At 55.5% G+C, this 11998-nt stretch overlaps 2 protein-coding genes across 4 annotated transcripts; one reads left to right on the plus strand and one right to left on the minus strand.

Moving 5' to 3' along the window:
* Nucleotides 1–316: 316 nt before the first annotated feature.
* Nucleotides 317–6066, plus strand: MAMSTR (MEF2 activating motif and SAP domain containing transcriptional regulator). Of its 3 annotated transcripts, none has more exons than XM_060184087.1 (10): nucleotides 317–529; nucleotides 907–990; nucleotides 2158–2196; nucleotides 2819–2994; nucleotides 3178–3332; nucleotides 4226–4328; nucleotides 4525–4719; nucleotides 4981–5160; nucleotides 5242–5296; nucleotides 5482–6066. In XM_060184087.1, exons 2-10 carry the CDS (start codon nucleotides 933–935, stop codon nucleotides 5763–5765), a joined length of 1245 nt encoding a protein of 414 aa, XP_060040070.1. In that variant the 5' UTR covers nucleotides 317–529; nucleotides 907–932; the 3' UTR covers nucleotides 5766–6066. The 3 variants fall into 3 exon arrangements, with proteins under 3 accessions (XP_060040070.1, XP_060040069.1, XP_016049312.1); XM_060184086.1 differs by having other exon boundaries at nucleotides 319–529; nucleotides 3160–3332; XM_016193826.2 differs by having other exon boundaries at nucleotides 324–529; nucleotides 2861–2994; nucleotides 3160–3332.
* Nucleotides 6067–7904: 1838 nt separating this feature from the next.
* LOC103125189 (galactoside alpha-(1,2)-fucosyltransferase 2) lies at nucleotides 7905–9981 on the minus strand. The gene has a single exon (XM_007535960.2). It carries the CDS (start codon nucleotides 9979–9981, stop codon nucleotides 8959–8961), a length of 1023 nt encoding a protein of 340 aa, XP_007536022.2. The 3' UTR covers nucleotides 7905–8958.
* Nucleotides 9982–11998: the final 2017 nt, after the last annotated feature.

Raw genomic sequence — 11998 nt, forward strand, 5'->3', positions numbered from 1 at the left:
GTTCTGTTCCGGGGCCCTCTTTCCTACAAACCCTGGAATGCTGATTCCCGGGCTCCTCTCGGATCCAGGATTTCGGGGCTCCGGGTTGAACTTTATATTTACCCCGCCCCCACCCCCACCCGCGCGCGCACACACACCCCACTATCCACTCCGCCCTCCCAGCACTGAATCTGACTCCTGCTGCTGCGTCAGGGAAAAAGCAGGGGACAGGTGGCACCTGCCCGCGGGGCCAGGACGCGACCACCTGCCGCTGCTGCTCACTCGGGCCCGCGCCCCACCTGCCGCCGTCAGTCCGCCCGCCGCTCCCGGCCCGACCCGGCTGCCCCCGGGACGGACACGCGGAGGAGGAGCCCAGCCGCCCGCGCCCCGCCCCGGCCCCGCCCCTGTGCGGGGTCCCAGGCGGGGCTGCGGTCACCCCCGGGCCCAGAAAGGGGGGGTCGGGGCGGTCCCTGGCTGGGAGGGTGGAGTCAGCGCCCTCCGGCCAGACCGCGGGCTGCGCTGTCCGAGCACTGCTGCGCCTGCCCACCTGGTGAGCGCCCTCGGGCCCAGGGGTGGGGGACACCCGCCCGAACTTGGAGGTGGGGGCTGGGGAGCGGGCAGAGACCCATCCGTCCCCCCCAGGGACCTGTCAGTCCCTCTAGATCCGCGATGTTGGAGCCTAGTGCCTTTGGGGTACTGAGTTCAGGCTCCCTCCCCCCCTTTTTTTTTCCACACCCAGGGTCCAGGCCCCCAACGCCACTCCCTTATGGGACTCAGGGGTTCTTCTCCCCAGCCTCTCTTCCCTGACATCCAGGATTTGGGGTCCCCGACCCCACCCCACTGCTTCCTGGCCCTCAAGGGTGGGGCCTTCAGCCTCCTGCCCACCCCAAGGCCTGTCCCTGACCTCCGCTCTGACCCCTCCCCCAGCCCAGGGCCCCAGCCCAGCCGTGACCATGACCCTGGCGGCCTCCTCCCAGCGCTCCCAAATCATCCGTTCCAAGTTCCGATCTGGTGAGAGCTTTCTCTCTGGGCTTGCAGGAACGGGGTCCCCTGGGACTGGGTGTCCTGGGGATCTTTGGATTTACAATGTGTGTCGCCGGGCTTGGCTGAGGGTGGGGCGGGACCCTCGCAGCCTGTGCAGAAGGTCACTGGTGCATAAGGGAGGCCCAGTCGTGGGCTGGGAGGGTGGCCGAGCAGAGGGTCAGGGGCCTCCTGGACCCCGAGGAGTCCTCAGGAGGGCCTATGGGAGCCAGGACACCTTGGACATGCCCAAGGTGGGTGCAAGGGGTCCAAATGGCAGAAGTTCTGAAGGGGAGCTGAGTTGCAGGCACAGTCGGGTGACGAGAGTGCAAAAGAGGACACTGCAGAACCTGGGTTCAAGACCTCCCTCAGTTTCCACCTGCAGCGAAGAAGCTGCGAGAATGGTGAAGCAGTGCTACAGGCCTCTCTCTTGCTCTCTGTCTCTCTCTTCTGTCTCTGGCAAATAAAATAACAAGTAAATATATATTAACATTTTATGTATTAATGAGAAAGGTAGGAGAGACAGAAAGAACAAGACATCACTCTGGGGATTGAACTCAGGACCTCATGCTTGAGAGTCCGATGCTTTATCCACTGCACCACCTCTGAGACTACAGACTGCCATATATATTTTAAAAGTTCATGAATCCTGAGAGCAGACATGTGCACAGAGGGGTCCTCACTCCAGATCGGGGGGAGGGAGGCGGGAGTCCACAGTGTGTAAAGTGGTGTGTCCGAGTGGGTGTGTGGGAGCCCAGGCAGAGTGGGCCAGGGCTGAGGATGTCAAAAGGTACAGCTGCACGTGAGTAGGGCTGTGTGCAGAACGATCACCCTGGCTCAGAGGTGGCAAAGGAAAGATGGTGACGGTGCAAAGCGTCAGGGGTGGGCAGGGCTGGTGAAGGGGGCAGGTGGAGCCAGGGCAGGGCTGCCTCCTGCCTGCATGTTGGCTGGAGCTGGCTCCCAGCCCGGTCCGATGGCTCTGCTCTGGTCCTCTGCACCGTGCTGGCAGGGAGCAGAAGGGAGGCCCGGGGAAGGGAGCAGGGAGCAGGCCGCCTAGCCTGCAAGGGGTGTGTTAGGGGGCTGGGCACTCAGGGGTGCCAACAACTGCAGCTCCCAAGCTCCTGGACACTCCCTTCCCGCCTCTCTCCTCCCCTCCAGTGCTCCAGCTGCGGATCCACCAACGGTATCAGAAGCCCAGTGAGTGGGGCCCCATGGGAAAAGGAGGGAATGGGCCCCATTGGCCCAGGGCACCCTGGAGTGCTGCCATAGAGCACCCCCCAACACCCCACTTGGGCTCCAGTCCCTACACTCCATGATTCAGCCAAGGGAACAGTGCACGTGTGTGTGTGTGTGTGTGTGTGTGTGTGTGTGTGTGTGTGTGTGTACACACACACACACACATGCACACCTCAAAGTTCCTCTGCTTCATGTCCTTGGGCTGTTCCCAGCCCCTCAAATACATGAATCCAAATCACATTTCTTTGGGGAATCCTGGAGTCACATAAGAATCTAGACAGGCCTTTAGCTTCTTTCTCTCATCTTAGGAATCGGGGTGCCAGCCCCATCCCTTTCTCAGCAACTCCCCAGCAAGAGCCTCTGCTACCACAGCCCTCAGAGACTGAGGACTCCGTCCAGTCTCGCTAGAAAACATATGGGTCTGGTTCCCCAACACATCTGCCCTTAGCACCAGGGGTCCTGGCACCCAGCTCCCATCAGCAGACTCGCCCCAGACCTGCCCTATTGCACCCTGGGAGCTGGGGCCTCCCTGGGCCTTCTTCCACACAGCCTTGTTCCTTCGTGCCTGGCTTGCTGCTTGCAGGCCACCCAAGGCCCTTCAGCACCTCTCCTGCCTCTGATCCAGATCCCTGGATCTCAGCCTCGGATCCAGCTGGAGCCTCAGCCCCAGCCCTGCCCTCGGCCCCCAGCTCTCTGCTCTTCAGCCCGGGGGGCCTGCTCCCTGAGCCAGAATACAGACCCTGGAAGACCCAGAAAAAGGTGAGTTTCCATCTGAGTGAGGGAAATGCCCTTGTGGGTCCAGCCCTGGTCTTCCTCAGTGTTGCCCATTTTGCTTCTCTCTGATCCCCTATTTATGGCTCGAGGCCCAGGGGCAGAAAATTGGGAGAGATGAAGCTGCCTCAGACATAACAGCTGCTTTTTCAGGCCTCTCTACACTGGCAGGAACCCAAGCTCAAGGCAAACTTGACCTACCATCAGTACATGCCCCCGGAGTCAAGACGGGAGTCCAGGGCAGAGCCCCAGGCTGAAGGGTCAGTTCAGCCCCCCTCGGGGCCACCTTTGTGGAAAGGGACAAAGTCACAGCTGCCACCTCCTAGGTATGGCCTGTTTCTGTTTCTTTTTCAAAAAAAAAATATATATATATAGAGAGAGGGGGGGGGGCACCAGAACATCTCTCTTGCACATGCAGAGTCAGGGACTGAACCTGGAACCTCATGCTTGTAATTCTTGTGCTCTAACCATTGCATCACGGCCACCAGGCCACAGGATCCCCATTTTTGTACTCTGGGAAGTTCAGTCCTGAGCCGCTTTCTCCCTCAGGATTCAGGAGTTCAGAAGCCCAGCCCGTCTTCCTTCTGGTTCTAGTTGTCCCCGTGTCTGAATATGATGTGGACAGGGCTTCCCATGTTTGCATGCTCACTGACTTCTGAGCCACTGGGTTGTGGGAATAGTCATGACATATATATATATATATAACAGAAAACAGATAAGTCATGACTTTTCCAACAACCCGATACTTGGGATTGGGTGGGTGAGGGGAGGCCAAATCAGACCTTGTGTGTGCAGTTTCCTTACTCAGAGCCTTCCCCCTTCATTCAGACAGACAGATGCCACAGCAGCAGAGCGGTATCTCTGCATAGCAGCCCCCATGGGTGCTGGGGTATGATCTTGGGTTGAAAGCATGGCAAAGCACACCCTCTACGCTATGAGCTATGTCTGTGCCCCTCCCTTTTATTAGGAAAAAAAACCTGATTAATTACAAAAGAGAGAGAATGAGTGACAGAGACCAGAACTCTGCCTTAAGGCGGAGCTGGGGGTTGACACCACAGCCTCTGAGGCATCAGACATGCAAGTCCTGCGCTCTAGCAGACTGAGCGAGCTCAAGCCCTGGGCTCTCTCACGTTCTAGCTGCTTGTCCAGCCCCTGCCTTTGAGAACAGGATTCTGTCTCTCTGCCTCCTAACCTCTGCCTCCCCCTCCGCTGTGGCCAGGATGAAGCCCACCCCCTTCACTCCCTCCCCACCCGGGATCCCCTGCCCTTCGCCTCCTCCGCACAAGCTGGAACTGCAGACCCTGAAACTGGAGGAGCTGACGGTGAGTTTGGGGCAGCCACCTGGGCGGGGAGGGGGCACACCCTGGAGTCTCACCCTGCGGCCTCCGGCCCATCGTAGACGCAGAGACGGGGCCCCCTACCCCGTCCGCCTTCCTCTCGGGTGCCCCTAGCCCAACCCCGCCGTCCCTGAGCCCCCCCAAGCCCGCCCAGCACCGCCTCTCCCCGCCCCCACTTCAGGTCTCCGAGCTCAGGCAGCAGCTGCGCCTGCGGGGCCTCCCGGTGTCCGGGACCAAGTCGATGCTCCTAGAGCGCATGCGCGGCGGCAACCCGGCCCGCGAGCGGCCCAAGCCTCGGCGCGAGGATAGTCCGGCGGGTGGTCCTTGGCCGCGACTCAGACCCAAGGCGCAGGCGGCGGCCCGCAGGCAGGGCTCGGTGAGGGCGGGGCTACGCGCGTGGGAACCAATGAAGAGACGACAAGGCGGAACGGGGGGCGGGCGAGAAACGTGTAGCCAATCCAATGACGTGTGGGGCGTGGCTATGAGCTATGGGGGCGGGGCTTGATGGAAAGTGTCCAATGAGAGAACAGAATGATGCAGAGGGTGGGAAGGAACCGGGATAAGGGGTGGAGCCACAGGCTTGGTGGGTGGGGCTTCGTCCGGTGGGCGTGGCTGATGGGCCGGTCTGCCGCTCTAGTCCAAGCCCAGCCCAGAGTCTCACCCACCTCCTCGAGCCAAGAAAACCCCAGTGACAGCTTCGGTCGGGGCTCCGACTCGGGCTCAGACGGCAGCCCCAGCGCTGACGCCTTCCCCTGCACCAGCTTCGGCCGCTCTGACACTGGAGGAGGAGTTGCAGGAGGCGATCCGTAGGGCACAGGTGAGAGGGCTTGAATTAGGGGGTCTGTGGTCAGAAGCTGGGTCTGAGCCCCAAGTTCACGTCGCTTCTGTCTGTCCGCAGTTGCTTCCAAACCGGGGCATCGATGACATCTTGGAGGATCAGGTGGAACCAGAAGGTAAGAGTCAAACCCCTCGGTTTTGGGGGAACGGAACTGGGGTCTGGATCCATGGGTGTGAAGCTGGAGGGGTAGGGCCCTTGGGTGAGGGAGGAGAGGCTGGGGGACCCCTGGGTGTGACGGAGGAGGGGCTGGGCTCCAATTCCCCACCTTCGGAAGCTCACACTCCCCTCCTTCCCCCGTAGACCCGCTGCCCCCCATTCCCCTGGACTTCCCTGGCTCCCTGGATGTGCTGTCCCCCTCCCCGGACTCCGAAGGCCTCTCGTCCGTCTTCTCTTCCTCCTTTCCCTCCCCAGCTAACTCCCCATCCCCAGCTCCTGTGGGGCCCACTGACTCCCTGGACTGGCTGGAGGCTCTGAGTGGGGGCCCCTCCCTGGACTGCACCCCACCGGCCCCCAGCATTTTCTCTGCAGACTTATCTGACTCTACTGGCAGGCGGCTGTGGGACCTGCTGGGTGACCCCTGGTGATGGCTTCCTGGGGGTCTTAGGGACCCAGAGCCAGTGGGGGTGAGGAGGTCACAGAAAGAAACTCTCTTGGGGGGGGGAGGGTGGAAGGAGCAGGGGTGCCCCTCTGGCCACCTTGAGAGACACAGAATCAGAGAACCCCTCCTCTTCACCTGGCCCTACCCCTGAGCTGCTGCCGATGTGCCATCCCCTGGCTTTTGCCCAACTGCCCTGCTTGTGGGCCCCCCGCAGCTGTGTGGCAAGGGGCACGGAGTTGTTCTGAGCTGCCGGCCAGGCAAACATAATGCTTGCTGCTTTCTTCAGAGACGTCCTAAATGATTCTGTTTCTTCTCCTTCTTCCCCTGAAACGTCCCACTGACTGGATGGCTGCCCATTGCTGGGGAGAGTGAAAGTGCTTTTTGGATGCAGACAAGAGTGGGGAGGGTTGGGGTAGGGGGTAGGTAGGTAGCATAATTGTTATGCAAAGAAACTCTCAAGCCTGAGGCTCCAAAGTCCCAGATTCAACCCCTGCCACCCACCCACCCACCCACCCACCAACCATAAGCCAGAGCTGAGCAATGCTCTGGTAAAAAAAATAGTAGGGAGGGTGTGTGACCCAAGCGATGATGGCCCAATGGCTAGAGCACTAGACTTAAAAGCATGAGGTCCAGAGTCTCGTCCCAAGTTCAATCCCTGGCATCACCTGTGCTAGAATGATCCTCCAGTTTTGCCTCTGTCTCAATAATTTAAAAAAACAAAACAAACAAACAAAAAAAAACACCTGGTTCTAGAAGTGACTTTCATATCTGAGGCTCTGAGATCCCAGGTTCAAATCTCTGCACCACCATAAGCCTGAAATGAGCAGTGTTCTGGAAATGGAAAAATTAAAAAGCCAGATTCTTGGCTTCCAGTTTGGAGAGATAAATGAGAGAGATGGGCACAAAGAGAGAGAGACCAGAGCACTGCTCAGTTCTGGCGTATGGAGGTGCCTGGGGTTGAACCTGGGGTCTCAGGCATGCAAGTCCTGTGTTCTCACACCTTGAGCTAACTCCCAGGCTCTAGGGGCTCAGTCTTGCAGGAGACTTCACATCAAGCTGAACCCTGGGCACATCAGGAAGGGGTGTGACGGGCCTTCTAAACTCTGCCCCCCACCCCCAAATCCATCCCTTTCTTCTCAACAGTCCATTTCCCTGGTGTCCACAAGAGGGCAGTGTTGGGCTAAGGCCTGTGATCAAGTCAGGACTCAGGGCTGCCGAGAAAGTCTCTGGGAGATGATCTTCCAGAGTTCCCAGGACCCAGCTCTCTCCAGGCATGTGGGCGCTGCCCTCCAGGGAAGGGCTTGGCTTCCCCAAGGGGGCTGGACCCTTTGGGACTCAGCGGGATGGTGAGGCATTGTACCTAGTTGTCAGCCACCATATCGGCGGAAGACAGCTATGGAACACGAGAGAGACCAAAAATATACTTGTCGAGTCACTGGTTTTCCTTACGGCCATCGAGGAGGACACACTTGGATTCATAAAAATATATATTATTTATTATAACTACATATAACATAATAGATGTTGCATATACTATTATGTATAATACATGTTACATAAATTTAGTTAGTTTTGAGAAAGGAGCATCACCCTGGCACATGCACATCACCCTGGGACCTCACACTTAAATGTCCTGATTTTTTAAAATTTATTTATTCATTTATTTATTTATTCCCTTTTGTTGCCCTTGTTGTTCTATTGTTGTTATTGATGTCGTCATTGTTAGATAGGACAGAGAGAAACGGAGAGAGGAGGGGAGACAGAGGGGGAGAGAAAGACAGACGCCTACAGACCTGCTTCACCGCCTGTGAAGCGGCTTCCCAACTAGGGAGCCAGGGGCTCGGACCGGGATCCTTACACTTGTCCTTGCACTTTGCGCTTTTTTTTTTTTTTTTTTTTTAAGAGATTGAGGACCAACCATGGATCTCACTTGGGTAGTGCGATGCTTTGCCATGTGTGTGAGTCAGGTTTAAGCCCCACCCCCACCACACTGAAAGAAGTCTCCTTGCTGAGTTCTGGCTAATGCTTTGGGCTCTTGTGTTTCCCCCTCCCTTAAATGAGTGGTGGGCACCCAGATAAGAGCGCTTATCACCAAGCGCAAGGACTCATGTTCAAGCCCCTGGTTTGTACTTGTAGAGGTGAAGCTTCTGGAGTGGTGAAGCAGTGCAGGAAGTGGCTCTCTCTCCGATCAAATAATAGAATAAAAAAGGGGGGGAGGAGAATATACACAGACATCTAGTTTTTCGTTGGAGACAGAGCCTTGTCATTGTACCACTTTCTCCTTCACACAGAGAGATAGAAAGGGAGAAACCAGGAGTCGGGCGGTAGCAGCGGTGTAAGCACACTTGGCGCGAAGCACAAGAACCCATGTAAGGATCCCGGTTCGAGCCCCCGGCTCCCCACCTGCAGGGGAGTCGCTTCCCAGGCAGTGAAGCAGGTCTGCAGGTGTCCATCTTTCTCTTCCTTCCTCTCTCCATTTCTCTCTGTCCTGTCTAACAACAACAACATCCATAACAACAATAATAGTAATTACAACAATAAAAAAAACAAGGGCAACAAAAGGGAAAATAAAAAAATATTTAAAAAAAAAAAAAGAAGAAGAAAGGGAGAAACCCCACAGCACTGGGGCCCGTGTGCCGCAGAGCTTGTGTCCTACCTGGTGAGCTAGTTCAGCCCCTGCATTCTGTTTTCTCCCTTTCTCCTCTGAGCTGTTCCCTAAAGATAATCCTGCTGCCACTTTGACCCTGGACTTCTGGTCTCCAAGAGGTCACTGATGGCACTGCTAAGCTCAGGAATCCGCTGGTGCTGGAGAGGTGTCTTGGAGGGAGACAGGAAAAGCAGCTGTTTAGAGAGTTTGCCCAGGGTTCACATCTGCGGAGACCACCACTTCCCGAGGACATTTTTTTTTTTTTCCAGATAGAGAGGGGAAGATGCCACAGCACTGCTCTACCATTTATGGGCCTTCACACCCTGTGTCTCACACAGTATTTTCTTGTGGGGCTAGGGGCTCAAAACCAGGGTCCTTAAGCATGATAAGACGTGCACTATTGACTGAGGAGAGCTGGGGTGTGCGTTACTTGCAGCCTAAATCATCCTGAAATATCAGGAAATGGTTCTGAGTCATGTTACCATGTGCTGTCGGTGCCCTGGGGGAGCCAACAGAGGAGACAAAGATGCCATCAGTGCTTGAGGAGTGGGGACAGGTCTGCCGGGATCCCAATCCACTCTGGCAGGAAGGTAGCCTCAGGCTTAAAGATGGAGAGGAAAGGGGAGTCTGGGAGGGTGTAATTGGCCAGGTAGATGGTCTGTCCCCCTGTGAGGTAGCCTGCCCAGACCCCAAAGGTCCCTATGGTCATGATGGTGTGGTTACACTGCATGAGCAGCGCAAAGTCCCTGCCGGGAGAGCCCTCCAGGCCATTGCCAGCAAACACCACATCCCCACGGGAGGCATCAATGTTGACTTGGCACCAGGCCATGTCATTGCTGGTCACCACGAACAGAGGGGAGCTGTGGTGGGTGCGGAACCAGGCCAGGGCCTGCTGCAGGTAGCCCCTGTCAGCCACCACGCCCTTCCAGACTTTGGGCATGATGTGGACATAGTCCCCCCTGCGCACATGCACCCCCACAAAGGTGCTGGGCTGGCTCCCGTTCACCATCAGGCCTCGCAGCAGCCTCTGGGCCTCCTCCCTCAAGTGGTCGTGCAGAGTGAACTCACGCAGGATCTCCTGGCGCAGGTGGTGGTAGAAGGTCCAGGAGCAGGGGTAGCCCGTCAGACGCACATACTGCCCTGGGATGTGGCGGTACTGCTCCTCCATCCAGTCGTTCAGTTTATAGTTGCTCCATGGGATCTGTCTGGCTGTGGTGCCGTGCAGGACGGGGAGGCTGATTCTGAAGAGGGGGGCCAGCCAGTCATGCATCTGGGGCGGGATGAAGGCTGGGCGCCCATTCATCTTGGCCAGTGCGTACAGCGTGGCGTACTCCCCCATCTGGTTCCCGAGGCGGCCTATGGAGTTGATGGTCCACATCCCCTTGGGCTGCTGGCTTGCAGGGTTCTCCTTGGGGACTGGCACCAGCCTCTGGAGCTCCCAGGAAGACTGGAGCTTGGTTACTCGCTGCTGCAGGTGGAATATGGTAGAAGCCACGAAGACAAAAAAGATGAAGTGGATCGTGTGGAAGGAGACGGACGCCTGGGAGCTGAGCATGGCTGATGGCTGCAGGGGAGAGAGAGCAGAGGAGAACCTTTGGGGGGGCTTGCCTGTACTGACAGGTGTGGGGGGCATGTGCTCCCATTATTTCGTGGAGCCTGGTCCTTGCACATGAGCCATTTCATCTCTCCCAGCCAACTTTTTCTTTCAGGTAGAAAGAAAAGGAGAGAGACAGGCAGAGGGAGGCGTCTTAGCACTGATGCTTCCCCAGGTGGGTGAGCTATTCCTCGAGCCCCATATGTGCAGATTTTATTTTTATTTTATTTTTAATTTTTTAAAGTATTTATTTATTTTCCCTTTTATTGCTCTTGTTGTTTTTTTTATTGTTGTTGTAGTTATTATTGGTGTCATTGTTGTTGGATAGGATAGAGAGAAACAGAGAGAGGAGGGGAAGACAGAGAGGGGGAGAGAAAGACAGACACCTGCAGATCTGCTTCACCGCCTGTGAAGCGACTCCCCTGCAGGTGGGGATCCGGGGGCTCGAACCCTTGTGCTTTGCGCCACGTGCGTTTAACCCACTGCACCACCGCCCGACTCCTGATTTCAATTTTATTTATGTCTTATTGTCACCAGGATTATTGATGGGTCTCTATATGAGAAATCCATCCAATCCAGTCATTGTTCATTTACTTATTTATTTATTTTTAAGATTTTATTTATTCATGAGAAAGCTAGGAGAGAGAGAGAGAGAGAAAGAACCAGACGTCACTCTGGCACATGTGCTGCCAGAGATTGAACTCAGGACCTCTTGCTTGAGAGTCTGATGCTTTATCCACTGCGCCACCTCCCGGACCACTATTTATTTATTTTCTATTTTATTTGGTAGGATAGAGAGATATTGACGGGAGGAGGTGACAGGGAGAGAGAGGAAGAGAGAGAGAGAGAGAGAAAGACCTGCAGCCCTGATTTACCACTTGTCAAGCAGGTGGGGACTGGGAGATTGAACCTGGGTCTTTGCTCATGGCAAAGGGTATGCTCTGCCTTACAGCCATCTCTTGGCCCCAGATTTATTTATTTATTTTTATTATTACTATTTTTAATGAGACACTGATGACTCAGCTCGGTTTTTGGTGTTTCCAGCTCAGGCAGAAGTGTCCATTGCAGTGTCCATTGCTTGACTACCCTTCTATCTTCATTGCCTTCCCTGGAAATTCCAATTCTTTTTTGCCTCCAGGGTTATTGCTGGGGCTCGGCGAATCCACTGCTCCTGGAGGCTTTTTCCCCCCCCTTTTGTTGCCCTTTTTTTAAAATCATTGTTATGGTTATTATTGTTATCCATGTCATTGTTGGATAGGACAGAGAGAAATGGAGAGGAGGGGAAGGCAGAGATGGGAGAGAAAGACAGACACCTGCAGACCTGCTTCACTGCTTGGGAAGCAACCCCCCTGCAGGTGGGGAGCCAGGGGCTCAAACCAGGATCCTTAGCCGGTCCTTGTACTTCACACCGTGTGCGTTTAACCCTCTGCACTACCTCCCGAACCCCAGAAATTCCAATTTTTAAAGTGGCCAAGAAGGATCTGATTGTAGCCAGAGCTTACTTATCACACAAAGGAGTTTTCTAAACTCAGCATGAACACTGGGCTGTGGCACTGTAACCCTATTTTTGCCCCACCAGGGTTATCACTGAGGCTCAGAGCCTACACTACAAATCCATTGCTCCCAGCAGCCATTTTTCTTCCTTCCTTTCTTCCTTTCTTTCTTTCTCTTTCTTTCTTTCTTTCTTTCCCTCCTTCCTAACTTTTTTCTTTTTCCCTTCTATTTTTATATGACAGGACAGAGAGAAATTGAGAGGGAAGGAGAGGTAGAGAGGGGGTAAGAAAGAGACACACAGGAGTCGGGTGGTAGCGCAGCGGGTTAAGCGCACTTGGCGCAAAGCATAAGGACCAGCGTAAGGATCCCAGTTTGAGCCCCAAGCTTCCCACCTGCAGGGGAGTCGCTTCACAAGCGAAGCAGGTCTGCAGGTGTCTGTCTTTCTCTCCCCCTCTGCTTTCCCCTCCTCTCTCCATTTCTCTCT

The sequence above is a fragment of the Erinaceus europaeus genome, unplaced genomic scaffold (assembly GCF_950295315.1).
Source record: "Erinaceus europaeus unplaced genomic scaffold, mEriEur2.1 scaffold_551, whole genome shotgun sequence".
Taxonomy (NCBI): domain Eukaryota; kingdom Metazoa; phylum Chordata; class Mammalia; order Eulipotyphla; family Erinaceidae; genus Erinaceus; species Erinaceus europaeus.